The sequence below is a fragment of the Danio rerio genome, chromosome 9 (genome assembly GCF_052040795.2).
Source record: "Danio rerio strain M-AB ecotype USA chromosome 9, GRCz13ab, whole genome shotgun sequence".
NCBI lineage: Eukaryota > Metazoa > Chordata > Actinopteri > Cypriniformes > Danionidae > Danio > Danio rerio.
In genome coordinates this window covers 1,527,501-1,543,885 of record NC_141029.1, presented here as the reverse complement: position 1 = coordinate 1,543,885, position 16,385 = coordinate 1,527,501, and the positions used below count along the sequence as shown (strand labels likewise).

At 39.0% G+C, this 16,385-nt stretch overlaps 1 protein-coding gene and 1 long non-coding RNA gene across 2 annotated transcripts in view; one reads left to right on the top strand and one right to left on the bottom strand.

The window, feature by feature from the left end:
- Positions 1 to 74: 74 nt before the first annotated feature.
- On the top strand, positions 75 to 890 carry LOC141376044 (uncharacterized). Its single transcript, XR_015499167.1, has 3 exons — positions 75 to 230; positions 316 to 438; positions 541 to 890. It is a non-coding gene; the product is annotated as an uncharacterized LOC141376044 (long non-coding RNA).
- A 6,350-nt stretch (positions 891 to 7,240) lies between these two features.
- Positions 7,241 to 16,385, bottom strand: part of casp10 (caspase 10, apoptosis-related cysteine peptidase) — a 19,041-nt gene continuing 9,896 nt past the window's right edge. The window contains exons 9-11 of the mRNA XM_087267446.1: positions 12,726 to 12,837; positions 12,113 to 12,611; positions 7,241 to 7,767 (exon numbers count right to left, since the gene is read on the bottom strand). Coding sequence (XP_087123572.1) covers positions 7,623 to 7,767; positions 12,113 to 12,611; positions 12,726 to 12,837 — 756 coding nt within the window. The 3' untranslated portion in view covers positions 7,241 to 7,622. The remainder of the gene's footprint in view (positions 7,768 to 12,112; positions 12,612 to 12,725; positions 12,838 to 16,385) is intronic.

Sequence of the window (16,385 nt, the reverse complement as noted above, 5' to 3'; positions counted from 1 at the left end):
TAATTGGTAATTTAATAAGTATTATAAATAACGTCCGGCCGCTGCTGTATCTCTTCTATCGCGCTATAGCCCCTCCCTTCAATGGAAGCCGGCATGGTTTTAGCCTTTCTCAATTGTGGAGGAAGACTGTAATGTGCTTCTTTTGCAATGTCAATCAATTTCTGAGATGCCTAAGTGTGCGAAACTGATTTAGAAAGCTTTGTGTTAATATTTAACACGCTTTGTATCACGTAAGTGAACTGCATTTTGAGATTATTAATGTTTTATATGAGATCGCAGATGATTTTACGACAGGTGCGATATTTTGCGGCACAGCCTGCCTCACTGCGTTCCATTCGAAAAGGCTCATCCCTGTGCCCTAGGGACAACTTTGAAGGGTGTGTAGGGGTCATAAATGCTTCCCTTTTTAATTCACTTCTGAGTCATCATCATGACGAGGTGAAGGTCGCACTTTTTGTGCTCTACTGACACCCACAAAACACGAACATTTATATTTATTCTTGTTTGTCCATAACGTTCATTCAATTATTTTTCATTCAGGTTAGTCCCTTCATGAATCAGGGGCCGCCACAGCGGAATGAACCACCAATTTATCCAGCATATATTTTATGCAGCAGATGCCCTTCCAGCTGCAACCCAACACTGGGAAACACCCACACACTCTTGCACACACTCATACACTACAGCCAGTTTAGCTTATTCAATTCCCCTATAGCGCATGTGTTTGGACTGTGAGGGAAACCGAAGCACCCAGAGGAAACCCACGCCAACACCGGGAGAACATGCAAACTCCACACAGAAACACCAACTGACCCAGCCGGGGCTAGAACCAGCGATCTTCTAGCTATGAGGAAATACTTACATTTATAAGTAAAGTCAAACTCCGAGCCTCCAGTTGTGTGCATTTTATTCATTTAATGATAAAAAAAATGGGTTACAACATAAAAAAATAAATAAAATTAAAAAATACATTATTTTACAGCCTTAAAATATATATTTAGAGTCATTTTTCATTTGCAGATATGTAATGTTTGATACTTTAAAGGGCACCTATTATGCAAAAATCCCTTTTAAGGCCCGTGCACAGCGGTACGCTTTTCGCTCACGTTTTCCGTCAACGTTTACCACCTCGTGACTAAATAAACGGTGCTATTGTGGTTGTGCACACCAACGGCAGACGTAAAAGCTTTATTTTTTAAGAAACGCCTCATGCTAATTTTTTTGTTTTGACGCACCGCGCCATAACCTTCTCCACCAATCAGATTGGCACTTTTGTTCACGTGCACAGAGCTTCTGAAGTTACCGTAAACAGCACTTGGAGGCGCTCAAGTGCAAAACTTTCAGGCTGCGTCCGAATTTAAACGAATATGTATTTGTAAATGTACTACTCGGCCGTTAGAAAAGTGGGTTCTATACAGTATGAATGTGAAAAGTATGAATGGAATTCGGATGTACTACATCCGCCATTTTATCATGGTCACGTGACCTACCTGTGTCAGTTGCGTCGTTTCACTTGCATTCATATATTCTCTCGCGGGGCATCATGGGACAGCGCAGCGTGCATAGGATGTGCACTACAAAATCTCGCCAGAAGTAGTAAGTCATCCGGGTATTTCTCGCATACTGATTTTCAAATTGTATGAATTCGGACATACTACTCGGCTCGCATACTGATTTTAGCATACTATATAGTATGAAAGTATGCGGTTTCGGACGCAGCCTCAGTGACTACTAGCGAACGGGATGTGATAAGAGGGCCCCGCCCCCCTCCGTATGTGATCTCCTTATCCGCTTGTTAAGTGGTGACGTGTTTGTGACGCATGTAATACTGTTTCCTAGTCCAAGCCGCCATTCATTTGCGTGAAGAAATCATTCGTTTATGATCACGTTTTATTCCTATCACACATTAAAGTTAATTTTATATAAAATCATAGTGTATACAACAATCTCTGGGCTTGCTGCATAACAAATACCAAAAATTTAACATTTTATAAAAAAAAATGAATCACTTTCTGGCCATCGCATATTAGGCATGGGCATATATGTTGCGATCGTGATCTTCGAAAGTATTAAATCGCTTTGTGAACGTTTATTATTACTATTTTATGAGTCAGTTGAATAGAGCGCTTAGACCCGGAAGCCGCTTCGCGTGACGTCAGACTAAACAAGCGGATGGCCATTAGATATTAGAACCATTACAACAATCGTTACAACGAACGATACCAGTACCACGCGGCTAATTCACCTCTTATTATTAAAAACATTTCCTCAGTCTTTATATATGTGCATTTTTTTAACTCATGAGTAAAAAATAATGTGGCCAACATACACTATACTGCCAAAATATTGGGTGAAATTCAACAATTGTACTATTAAAAAAAATTGAGTAGTTTCCAGTGTGTTACAGTTAAAAACGCAAAGAAAGTCAAATATTTTACAGTAAACTATTGTATTTTAATCATTAAGTGTTAATAGACCAGTGTTTTAAAGCACACATCGTATCCTTTATTACACACACAAAAACACAACCATATGGTGATGAGAAAGTCATATGATAAGCTTTTATTTAACAGGTTTCCCACAAGCATGCTAATATAGAAGACGCTCATTGCCAATCACACAATTGCCAAACAGCATCATAACAACACATAACACTAAAGTAATGCAATAAACTTGATTTATTAACAATATATGTAATATAACAAAGAAAGAAAACCTTAAAAATAAGCACAGAATTCGCAGAGAATTCTGCGAAAGTCAATGTACAGTTATTTACAGTATATATTAAGGACACGTACTGTGCTGTAGGGTTTCTACAGTTTTAAAGTGAAATCAGGGACATTTTTTACAGTGTACTGTGACGCCCCATTCACACGGGGCGTCAGTGTCAATGCTTCCCATTCACTTTGAATGGGTGACGTCAGGCGTTGCTGAACTGCATTGTGGATCCGTCGGCGCCGCTTCAGAGGCGTTGCTCGCTGCAGAAGTTGGAACTAGCTCAGCTTTTCAAGCGCCGATGGAAGCGTCAGCCAATCAGATCGCTGTATGCAAATACACCAGCTAGACAGTGGCCTATTGCTGACTGAATTTCATTGGCTGATGCTGCTATGACGATCGCTTCAGCCCCAACTTCAGACACGCCTTCAGTCAAGCGTTGACGCTGAAGCCCCGTGTGAATGGAGCGTCATAGGTTTCGCAATAAATCCATTCCAGACATTTCCTCACTGCTAAAACATTCCACGGTCAAATGTTAACGTTACTACGACAAAAAGTGGAAGCAGTTTTAAGATCAACAGAAACTCGGCCACAAATTGGTCTGATGAGATCATTATGAGAAAACGCCTGCACGCCATCATTGACGAGTGTTTATGGCAATCCATGTTTTAAAGTGCGCATGAAATCAAAACTAACCATGTTGATTTTGTTAGCTCGCATTGCTAGTTTAGTGGTGAACAATTCATCTGTGCGTGCCGTTAAGAACAAAGAACAATCGTCTGCCCTTGGAATCTACAATTGAAATCTGAAAATGCACTTGCACTCAAAATCTTAGATTAGGTCTGTCTGAGGTATTGGGAGTGGCTAACATACTTAACCACGCCCCTCCTACTGTCAGTCATACGAACAAACAGAAAGGGTGAGGAGGAGGAGTCTGTTAGGCTGTAATAACTCTCCCCAAAGCCTTTTCCACATCTTTCTGAATGAAATGCCTACTTTACAACATCCAATCAGCTCGCAGTAGAGCAAAACAAGCCACGCCCACTGTTTTCTCATTTAATATTCAGTTTTTTTAGTAACTGCGTCATAACACGAAAAAAAAAGCAGTCACAGCTTACGGTTCATGTGGACTATAAAGGTGAAATGCTTTGAAATGTGCATTATTCAATGTTTAATGCTCAATTAGTAAACTGTGAGGTCCCGTAACAGATCCGGCATGTTACTAGAGGATGGAGAGGTGTCGCGGACAAAAGTGAAGATCAGGGGGTGGGGTGGGGGGGTGTTGCAGACAAAAGTGAAGAGTGAGGTGGAGGGTGGGATTGGTGTCGTGGACAAAAGTGAAGAGGGGGATGGCATAACACAGAAGAAATAAGAGCAGAAGAGCAGGGCAGGGTGCGTGTGAGGAGGGGGATCGGTAAAATGAGGTACCGGATCAGATTTCAGAGGTGCTGGAGTTTATTTCAGCACAAATAAAGCCTATAGTGTAGCTCCTCCCCTTTAAAAAAATATCACCCAATAGCGTTTAGTTATTATTACAGATCTGCCTGCCACTGAGAGAGAGTGGCTGAGCTCAAGCACATCAAATGAACAGCCAATGAGATGAAGGGGGCGGAGCATGTCAGGCACTAGAGAGCATTTGATTGGTCAGAAGATTTGATGAGAAACTGAAGTAATAAAACTGTTGATCCATTTAGTCTAAAAAGACAAACAGAAGTCATATTGCATGTAAAGCTACGATCACACTAGAGTTTGTGTGTGTGAATCTCTGTCGTGCGGCGCTGCGAAAAGGGGCGGAATTAAACAAAATTATTAGAAAATAAAAATTCATTAAAAAAGTGAGCGATTGCTCCATGTTTTAAATTTCTGTCCAGAGAGGTCATGTTTGGATCCTCGATTGGTCTCACGCAGTCAAGTGATGCGATTTCGCAGGGCAGAGTTCATCAAGCTTGAACTTTGCACAGTAGCGACCTGCGAAACTTGACGCATGACCCTGCGTTTCTGGTCTGACGCATTCGGGTGCGTATGAATGCAAGTCTATAGGAGGAAAAGCCCAGTGTGACAGCAGCTTTATCCAGGGGTGTCCACACTCGATCCTGGAGGTTCGGTGTCCTGAAGAGTTTAGCTCCAACCCTAATCAACCACACCTAAAACACAAAATCAAACTCTTACTAGATATACTAGAAACTTCCTGGCAGGTGTGTTGAAGCAAGTTGGAGCTAAACACAGCAGGACACCGGCCCTCCAGGACCCAGTTTAGACACCTCTGGTGTAATCAATCCTGCATCACTGCTGTTGATTTTGTGTGTGTGTGTAAATATATAGTATCCCTATGTTTGTGTGTTTGTATATGTGTGTGTATTATATGCTAATGCTATACATCTTGAAAATGCACTCTTCTTTTTTTTTTTTTGGTCAAAAATGTTGATAATGAAGTGCTTCTTTTTGTTTTGATTGGAAGCAGACGCTTGATCCTTTATTGTGATATATAACACGGTCATTTATTCCTATAGCAGAACATAACCTGAGGGCCGTCATGTTATAGTGACATCATCAAAAATGCTGCATGGCGGGAAAAGAGTTCATTCACAGAGCGAGTCCCACTGAAGTAAATGCAGGAGTCGACACTTTCACATTTTGATCAAGCATGTAGATTTCACACACACTCAAATATTCTCGTCTAGAGGCTCAGTACAAAAATACATTTAAAAAAAAATAACTGATGACTAATTAGTTTTGGACATCAGAACCTCAGGATTCTGTTCTCAATACAAATATATGGCACTGCCTCCTATTAGATGCATTCAGCACATATCCACATAATCATGAAGCACTTTTTCACTCAATCATTCATTTTCTTTTCAGCTTAGTCCCTTTATTAATCTGGGATTGCCACAGCGGAATGAACCGCCAACTTATCCAGCACGATTTTACACAATGGATGCCCTTCCAGCTGCAACCCATCTCTGGGAAACATCCATACACACTCATATACTACGGACATTTTTAGCTTACCCAATTCACCTGTACCGCATGTGTTTGGACTGTGGGGGAAACCCGAGCACCCGGAGGAAACCCACGCGAAAGCAGGGAGAACATGCAAACTCCACACAGAAACGCCAACTGACCCTGCCGAGGCTTAAAGCACTTTTTGTAAAATGAAATGAAGCATATACACACTGCAAATAAAAAGCTTTTCCTACTTAAGAGTTTTATCTTCTTTCTAGTCTAAATATCTAAAGATTCTTAAATCAAGAAGCATTTTCTAGACAAGCAAATACAGTGCTCAGCATATATAAGCAAATACAGTGCTCAGCATATATAAGCAAATACAGTGCTCAGCATATATAAGCAAATACAGTGCTCAGCATATATAAGCAAATACAGTGCTCAGCATATATAAGCAAATACAGTGCTCAGCATATAAGCAAATACAGTGCTCAGCATATATAAGTACACCCCTCACATATCTCTCTTTTAAATTCATATTTTGAATATGAAGCTCTACAATATTATATTGGTGCAGATATACATTATTAGTCAGTACTGAAACCAAATCTGGAGCTTATCTAACAAAGCAACTTACGATAACACTTCAAAAACTAGTACAGCCACATTTATATGTGATAGAAAAATATTAAATGCAAATTTAACAGAGAAATTTTTTTTTTTTTTTGAAAATTTGGTTGAATTTTTGCAGGTTGTAATGTGTTTTTTAATATTTTGCTCGAATTTAATTGTGTTATCTTTCAATTTCTAAATATGTTTGGTGACTATAATATTATTTTAATAAATATACATGTTTAATAAATATGTTTTGTTTAATTGCACCAAAATACATTTCCTATATTCACTGAGAAATAGAGGAAAATATTATATATATTATATTGTCTCCAGAACAATATATATATATATATATATATATATATATATATATATATATATACAAATATATATATATATATATATAAGTTTAAAACATTTAATAAAAATAAAAAATGTGAAAACATATACATATATATATATAAATTATAGTAATAATGCCAAAATTGCATGAGTTTTTCCTTTGAACAAGTGAGGTAGAATGATTGTATTCACTGGCAGATTATTTTGCTTGTTTTAAAGAATAACTCGCTTCATTTTGACTCATTAGTTCTGAAAGAAAAGCTGTATTTTTAAATTGTCTAAAAATGCTTCTTGGTTTAAGATTTTTTTTAATATTTAAACAAGAAAGGACAGCCAAATTCAAAGTAAGAAAAGCCTTTGTTTACAATATTCAAGTAAATCTCATCAGGACTCCAGCTCATCCTGTAAACATGGCTGCAGAACAGCGGTGTGCTTGTGTCTGCTGGAGGCTTTGAGAGGTTGTTTTTGCATAGATTTTTTTTATGTCTTGTTTCCAGTCCAAATATCTAAACACTCATGTCAAGAGCAAATCACATTGACTTGTTTTCAGAAATAATGAAGTGAGTTTTCCCTTAAAACAAGCAAAATAATCGAGAGGGGTCTGGCTGCAGATGCAATCTGAGCTGCATCCAATGCTTTTTAATGCGCTTACCTTACCCCACCCCTAACCCCATGATGTCACTAGCTGCATGGAGTGCATTGTGTCTGACATTGCATGTCTGAGCGATCAGTTTCTGTTTGCATCATCCAGATACTATTGAAATAATCTGCCATTGAGGTGAGTGAAATACTATAACGTCAAAAAGAAAAACAGGTTTATTTCAGTCCCCCATTGGCAGATTGTTTAGCTTGTTGTAAGGGAAAACTCACTTCATTTTGACTCATTATTTCTGGAAACAAGACAAGTTTTACTTGTCTTGATTTAAGAATGTTTAGATATTCAGACTAGAAACAAGACTGTAAATCAAAGTACGAAAGGTAGCAGTTTGCAGTTTGGAGCATCATCAAGGAAGCCCTGGCGGAGGGAAAACCACCGTCCTGGTGAGGCTGAACTCCGGCTGTGGCATCTGCTTCTTCAAACCACTTTTATCAGACTTTTTGCTCACATCAGCGTTCACCTTGGTCAGGATGGAGAGCAGATCGTTCCCCCTGCATGCAGATCAGAGATTTCAGTCAGCATATGAAGGAAACAGAGAGTAGTCATGTTTTCACTCATCACTGACGGTCTACAGTTCATAGAGATCATGAAGAACTGATCCTTTGCCCTTTATTTAAACTCACGGTCATCCTATTGTCGTGCTGATGTCAACAATTTACAGAGTATATACAGGAATCAGAGAGTGAAATTCAACACCTTCTAAGACCTTTTTAAGACTCTTTCCATACATTTTAGGACCTTAAAACCACTTTAGGTTTCAACTGGAAACACTGGCGAGGTTTTAACTAAATATTAATGTAATAAACTAATCCAAAACTAAAGCATTATTCATATACTGAATACAAATCTATTAAATCTAGCTAAATCAGCAGGTTGACGCCTATGGAACTGCAGAAATGATGGTCTTGCCTTGGTTGATTCAGTAATCAAAGCAGCATGATGTCAAATCTAGTAAGATTTCATTGCTTTCATAAACTACACAGCATCCTGATATGCACATATTTAATTCAGGCAAACTTTAGCATACAACCATACACTGCATAATTAAAAATCATACAAAATTTAATACCTTGCAAAATAGCATTCAAGACTTTTTCATATTTTTTAAGTGCCTTAAATTTCTCTACATTGATTTGTCAACTTTTAATACTTTTTAAGACCCCGCGGAAACCCTGATTAAATTGAATTCCTCCTTATTTCTGTAGCACTTTTACAAAAGCAGCTGAGAAGTCCTAGTAAACTGAAACTGCTTCAGAACAGTTTTCACAGTTTAGTTCAGTGTAATGTTTTCAAATGTACGGGTTTTAGACATCATTCATTTTCCTTCGGCTCAGTCCCTTATTTATTAGGGTCGCCACAGCGGGATGAACCGCCAACTATTCCAGCATATGTTTCACGCAGCTTCCAGCTGCAATACCCATACACACTCTTTCATTCATACACTACGGCCAATTTAGTTGATCAGTTCCCCTATAGCGCATGTGTTTGGACTGTGGGGGAAACCGGAGCACCTGAGGGAAACCCACACCAACACAGGGAGAACAAGCCAACTGACCCAGCTAGGGCTTGAACCAGCAACCTTCTTGCTGTGAGTCCACAGTGCTAACCACTGAGCCACCTGTTTTAGACATTATATCAACGTTATCGTTTGGTTATAATAAACGTTTCCGTCATGTTATATTAATGTTGTCAGAATGTTATTTAAAACATTCAATTCACATTAATGTCAATGGAATGTTTCCCTAACGTTGTCAGTAAGTTATAAAAACGTTTCTGTGGAAGATTCCTAGAATGTTGAATGTTTTGAGATGTTATATTGATGTTATTGTTTTGTTCTAATAAAATTACTCAATAAAATTCTCAAAACATTTCAGTCTCTTATTATATCAATGTGGACGTCATGGTGGTGCGATGGGTAGCACAATCACCTCGCAGCAAGAAGGTCGCTGGTTCGCGCACCAGCAGGGTCAGTTGGTGTTTTTGTGCGGAGTTTGCATGTTCTCCCAGTGTTGCCGTGGGTTTCCTCCGGGTGCTCCGGTTTCCCCCACAGTCCAAACACATGCGCTATAGGGGAAAGGGGTAAGCTAAATTGGCCATTGTGTTTGTGTTTATATGCTTGATAAGTTAGCAGTTCATTCCGCTGTGGCGACCCCTGATGAATAAAGGGACTAAACCGAATAGAAAATGAATGAATGAATTATATTAATGTTGTCAGTAAGTTACAAAAACATTTTTGTGCAAGATTGCTAGAATGTTTCAATTCAACGTTATTGTTTGGTTATAATAATGCTATTCAGTACATTTGCATAACATTTCAATTACTTGTTGTATTGATGTTGTCAGACACTTGACATTTAGCCGGCAGCTAGTTCTCTGCAACTCTCTCATGGTCGCCCACTTAAGCTAAGCAGGGCTGCGCCCGGTCAGTATCTTGTTTGGAAAGCTAAATTGTTGGCGGAAGAGGTGTTAGTGAGACCAGCAGGGGGCGCTTAACATGTAGTCCTGAGTCCTAACGCCCCAGTAAAGTGAAGAGGACACTCTACCTCAGTGAGCGCCATCTTCCGGATGAGATGTTGAAGTCCTGACTCTATGTGGTTGTTAAAAACAAAGGATTTCATTCGAAAGAGAAGGGGTTTAACTAACTAACTAACTAAGTTAGTTACTTAACTTTTTCTTATTACTAAATTCAGGTAAAACTGAGCTCTTGCTTATTGGACCCAAAAACCTCACATGCTAAAACCTAGAACACTGTCTAACCCTTGATGGATTCTTAGGTCAGTCCTCATCTTCAGTCAGTAATTCGGGGGAGATTTTTGATAGCATCCTGTCATTTGAAGGCCAGATTTCAAGCATCTGTAAAACCGCATCTGCTATCAAACTTCGACATCTGCTATCAATATCTGATGCTGAAAAGCTTTTTCATGTTTTCATGACCTCTCGGTTAGATTACTGTAACGTGTTACTAGGCGGTTGCTCTGCTGGCTTAATTAACAAGCTTCAGCTGGTTCAAAATGCAGCTGCTGGAGAGCTTTCTAAACAGAAATATGATCATATTACTCCAGTTCTTTCATCAGTGCATTGGATCCCTATTAAATATCCTACAAATGTCAAAATTTTATCGACTACCTACAAAGCCCTGAATAGCTTAGCTCCCCAGTATTTGAGGGAGCTCCTGGGCCCGGTTTTTCAAAAGTAATCCACTAGGATTTTGGATAAGGGATTGGATCAAATCTTGAAAATGGGTTTCTCAAAAGAAAAAAACGGATTACATAATCGGATTAGATCACGTAATCTAATCTTGGTTTTGATCCGGATCAAACCTTTAGTTTGGGTTTTTCAGACCTTTTTTGTAGGATCTGGATCCCTTTGATCCAAAAAACCTGGATTAAACTGATCCCATCAGAAGGGTGGATTTACCGTGGATTTTATGCCTAAAATGTAATGAAAACTTTAAAAATGTATTAAATAATACTATTTATGGATCATATAGTATCTTACGAGATATACTATTTATTCATAAGGTTTTAATTTTATTTGTTCATCCGTCAGGCTATAGTGATTATAGGCTTTAAAGTATTTAGCCTTTCAGTATAGGCCTACAGCAACGTAGAAAGAGTTTGGCCTCATAAAATAATCCCCCAAACAGCTGTCAAAATTGACCAAAATCAATCCATTTTATTTTGTCTCTAATTGATATATATATTCATCACAATGGAAAATATTTTTCTTATTAGAATATTTATTAGTGATGCATGCAATGATTACAGAATAAACAAAAAATGTAAAAAATGGCAATGACTGATTTTAGAAATCTCTTTCAACAATTGCAAAAAGAGACTTAAATGGCAGAAGCACAGCTTCGTCTGACAGAGGAACAACTGACTCTGACCAAACTGCAGCAAACCAAGGCCAAGGACTTGAGATCACCCTCCTAAGGCTACGCTCAGACAAGCTGCTCTCTCCACATCAGATGAGGAAGTCTGAGATTATTGTGGAGTTTTTGACATTAAGTCTTTTTTATTTACATCTATATTTGAAACTTATTATAAATATCCTCACTGTACAGTGTTGTAGATCTCAGATGAGCGGACTGCTGAAAGAGGATGGGGTGGGCTTTTTCTTGTTTTTATTATTTATTATTATTATTAATTTTATATTTATGAAATTTTCTGAGTTTTCATTTTTAAAAAAATAAAGTTATATTCACCCCACGCTGGCTGTTCTACTTGTCGCTCTTTACATATCTGTAGTTCTACATTGTGATTTCCTATCCTGTTTGAGCACTGGTAATCCAGATTTAGTGATCCTGAAAAGTTCCTATCCGGATCAGATTGATCCAATTCGAAGTTGCTCTGAAAAACTGGCTCAAAAAGTAAGCTGGATTACCTGATCACGGATCGCAAAAACAGAATTACTAAATCTGGATCAATTTGATCCGGATTAAACCTTTTGAAAAACCGGGCCCTGGTGTATTATAGCCTCTCACGTCCACTATGCTCAATTAATCCTGGATATTTGATTATTCCCAGAATATCAAAATCAACCGTAGGCGGTAGATCTTCCAGGAGGCGCTTTAAGTGTCCAGAAAAAAAAGCACTACTTAAATGTAAGAAAATATTTTAAATATTATTATTATTATTATTACATTATTTTGACGTTATTGTATGGTTATAATATTCTAAAAAAAAAAAAAACAATCCAGTTATGTTACTTTTGTATTGTGAGAATGTTTTTTCAACGTTCACGAAATGTTTCCTAATACATTAATTTCCTTACATGCCAACATTCACACAGGGTTACAGCATATTAATGTTGTGTGTGTGTTATTGGGCTCACCGGGGCACCAGCAGTCTCAGGTTGTCGCAGAGGGACTGTATAAACCAGGTTCCCTTGGATTTGTCCCTGTACGAGGCGTACCACGGCACAGTGGACATGGCCATCAGGTAATCCGCCATCTCAGGTATTGAGTCTCTGGGCACTCCTGCATCGCTGGCCAGCACGTCTTCATCTTCAGTGAATGTCTGAGGAAACACTGCTCGCTGGTTTTGAGTGCCCCTGCAGGCCTGGATGAAGAACAGCTTGGGTTTCTGGTACAGCGAGGAGCACCGAAAGGGACTCAGGGTCTCCATCAGCTCCTTAAAAGGGACAGCTTTTCCATCTACGCCAATGATATCGTTTAGACGTCCATGGCTCAAGATGCAGCAGACGACACAATCTGCCTGTGTGTGATCCTGAGTCGAGAGATCCATCAGCGCCTGCAGGATCTGATCTCCTGTACAGTCCCGACGGGTCAAGATCTCAAAGCCCAGCCACTCAAACACGTCCCGCAGACTGTCTGAATACACATAAAAGAGGACACACTTGCTTACTGGGGCTGCACAGAAATATATTGAGAGATGTGTTCAGATCAGTATTAAGCTGACGTTAATGCTTTAGTTTTTAAACCAACCGTGGTCGATGTCTGTTCCCTCTCTGTTCAGCCATCCGCAGGCACTGAAGTCATAGTTGTTGATGATCAGGCAGACTCCTCTCCGTTCCCCCTTCATCTCATACTGCTCCACCTACAGGACACAACACAGCAGATTCACGCTGAGGCGTCACACTGCGACCAATGCTGGCTCGAATTGTGACGGTCATCATTAGATGATTATTCCTATTATTATATGGGCGATGTGTGATTGGATCACAACTGTCAGCTGATACAAAGTTATTTAGACCCTGCTGAAAAATCCAGCTTAAACCAGCCTAGGCTGGTTGGCTGGTTTTAGCTGGTTGACAAGGCTGGTTTTAGAGGGGTTTTGGCCATTTCCAGGCTGGTTTCCAGCCATTTCCACCCTGGTCTTAGCTGGTCAGGCTGGAAAATTACCAGTCAAATCCAGCTAAAACCAGCTTGACCAGCCTGGTTTAAGCTGGATATAGCTGGTTTTGGCTGGACTCCCAGCTTGGCTAGGCTGGTCAAGCTGGTTTTAGCTGGTCATCTCCCAGCCTGACCAGCTAAGAGCAGGCTGGAAATGGCTGGAAACCAGCCTGGAAATGGCCAAAACCCCTCTAAAACCAGCCTGGTCGACCAGCTAAAACCAGCCAACCAACCTAGGCTGGTTTAAGCTGCATTTTTCAGCAGGGGAGCGCCTTGGATGGTGGTTCGGTCTCTCATTCCTTGTCACGCTGTCAGCATGCAGGTGATTCCGGGTCCCGAGGTCATGCTGCTGTGTGTTTGCAGAGCGTGTGGTTGCTTGTTTCAAGCCCAGTTGCTATAAAAAGGTGCGTTTTTGTTGAAAAACAAGCCACTTTTTGATTTTTGTTTTAAAATTCAATAGTGAATATTGAAATATGAGGCGTTTTTTTCTTTTTCATGGTGAAAAACAGAAAAGCAAAATTCTAGAATTATTAGATTTTTTATTTCGAATAACAAAAAAATAAAATTAGCAGAAAACCAAAATGATTAAAGGCTTGTTTTTTTACATTCTGAAACCACATAGGCCAACTCACTGTGTTTTTCCATTTAATAATGTTATTAAAGGTATTTTCTTGTGATAGCAGGATTTTCTTGGCATATTTTCATCATTAAGATGACATATTCCTCATGTAAGGGTCTGGTTATAGCAGTGCTGGGCAAACTTTTTAGACCCGAGGGCCACATCAAGACAAAACAAGTGAAGGGCCACATCTCAAATCCTTATAAAAATAACTTTTATTTACAGTGGCAGTATGCATGAAACATGTAATATTGGCCAGAAACATGTCACATTAACACAAAACAGGTTTTTTATATTATTAAGTCAAATTTACAAGTCAAATTAATTTGCACTGCTATTTATATTTACTTATCAATCGTCATAAAACAATAAAATAATCCCTTATAAAATATAATAATAATAATAATGTAATAATTTTTACAGAGGAGAATAGAAAAGATATTGTCTGATAGAAAAATCTATGAAAAATATATTCTATGACAAAAGTTAACACATTTAACCAGCAATTATTATAAAATTTGAGTCAAATGTACAACAATCTCATTTGAGCTTGTATTAATCTGCTCATATCAATCATAAAACTATGAGATAAACAGAAGAAGAATCTTAGTCTTTGTTATTCCAAGTCATGTTATTATGAGTGTGTTAATGTGAACAATGAGCCTGGTCCCCTCTCTTCACAAGAGTGTCAAAGTCTGGAGTCTGCTACGGCAAAAACGCGAGGCGCAGCAGGCGGTTAAAACGCGAGGGGCGCAGTGCGCATATCGCGCAAAACCCTTGCGGCAGTTAGTAAACCATTTAAAAGAGGCACCTCTTAATGTATAAAGCGCGTTCGGTGTGATCAGCCTGACTCATTTTTAGTTATTAACGGTCGAGTGCATTTTAATATCCGAGAGTGTGTTCTAATTCTACTGGTTGCACTAACTGTACCGCGTGCATCACATGGCGTTCACTTGTAATTGCATCTTTAATTTACTAATTCTGAACCAAACCGTTACTCAGTAGCAGCATTTTATAAACTCCCTTGCGGGCCGGATGAAAGTGTTCAGCGAGCCGCATATGGCCCGCGGGCCGTAGTTTGCCCACCTCTGGGTTATAGGCTATATATTTACTTTTTGTTAGCATGTTTTAAATAAAACAACCTTTATTTTGACGTTACATGAAAGCATCATGTTGCTTTACTAAACACTTTTCTGAAATATAAGTTTTATCTAAAGAATGAAATTCTTTTTAAGGGACGCCCATATATATTTCAACAAGACAATGCAAAACCACATTCTGCACACATCACAGAGTCCTGGCTGCGGAAGAAGAAGATACAGTTACTGGACTGGCCTGCCTGCAGTCCCGACCTGTCTCCAATAGAGAAAGTGTGGTGCATTTTGACTATAGATATATACACTAGATATCGCATAGGGACCCGGAGTATGCGTCAATAGCGCCGCCATATTGGTACAGTGCTCCCAGGACAAATGTCATTCAAGCGCACTAGTCAAGACAGTGTTATTACGTGAAGATGCGGGACTTTAGCGCTGTCTACGGGTGTAGTAACGAGCAAACAAAGAAAACAAAGCACAAAGGCAGAACATTTCATAGGTAAGATTATGTTTTTTTCTGTTTTTGTATGTTCTGAACTGTTGTGCTAATCAGGTAACGTTATTGATGATAACAGTCACTTACTGCTTTCACCATACGGCAAAGCAGCTCCAATTCGCACTAAACACTCGGCTTATGCTAGTTTTGTTGAACAAAATCAGCAAACAATGCAATAGAAATACGACAACGAGATGCTGCGCTGCCAGAAACTTGTATTATTGTCGGCTAACGTTAGTGAAAGAGTCGTTCAGGGGATTAATTCACAAACGAATCGCTCCCTCCGTCAGTATGAGAAGTGAAAGCAGGAGAGGAGCTGTGTTTCAGGACATGATTAGATTAAATTTAACAGGGAGGGTGAATAGTACATTTCTGTACACACAAACACAAGCTTTTTGTCAGGAATGCCCGTGCGGTCACTGATCCATCAATGTAGAAAAGTGATGTAAAATTATAATTTTCGTAATTAGAAAAAAAAATTACATACTAACATCCAGGAAAACTCCTGATCACAGATATATGTGTATATGTGTATATCTCTGGCTTTGCATGGCCACAGTCCTCCACTGTACCTTGGTCCCGCATTCATTTCAAAGGAGCGCTACCCTGTAGCAAGATGGCGGCGCTATTGACGCATTCCGTCCAATAGACAACAATAGGCCAGGCGACATCTAGTGTATATATCTATGCATTTTGACCCCATACTGTGGTAAATGCTTTAAGCTGCCAACCTTTTAAAAAATGTATTGCAAGAACCAAAATTCATCAAAAATAAATGATCAAAATAATTTTTAAATAAACACAAAGTCAAAGTAAATTTAGAAATCACTACTTTCCTTTTTTATTTGCGTTTTCCCCACTGCACCTTTTCTGATTTGGCGTTGTAATAATAAACAAAAAGATTAAAGATTACCAAGATTGTTTTTTTTTCTTCAGTAAATTTGCATAATTTCAGTAAATTCAATTTTCAGGTTAACTGTTCACTTTAGGACTAACAATAGAAAAGGATATAAAAACGTTTAAACACTGTTATATGTGCT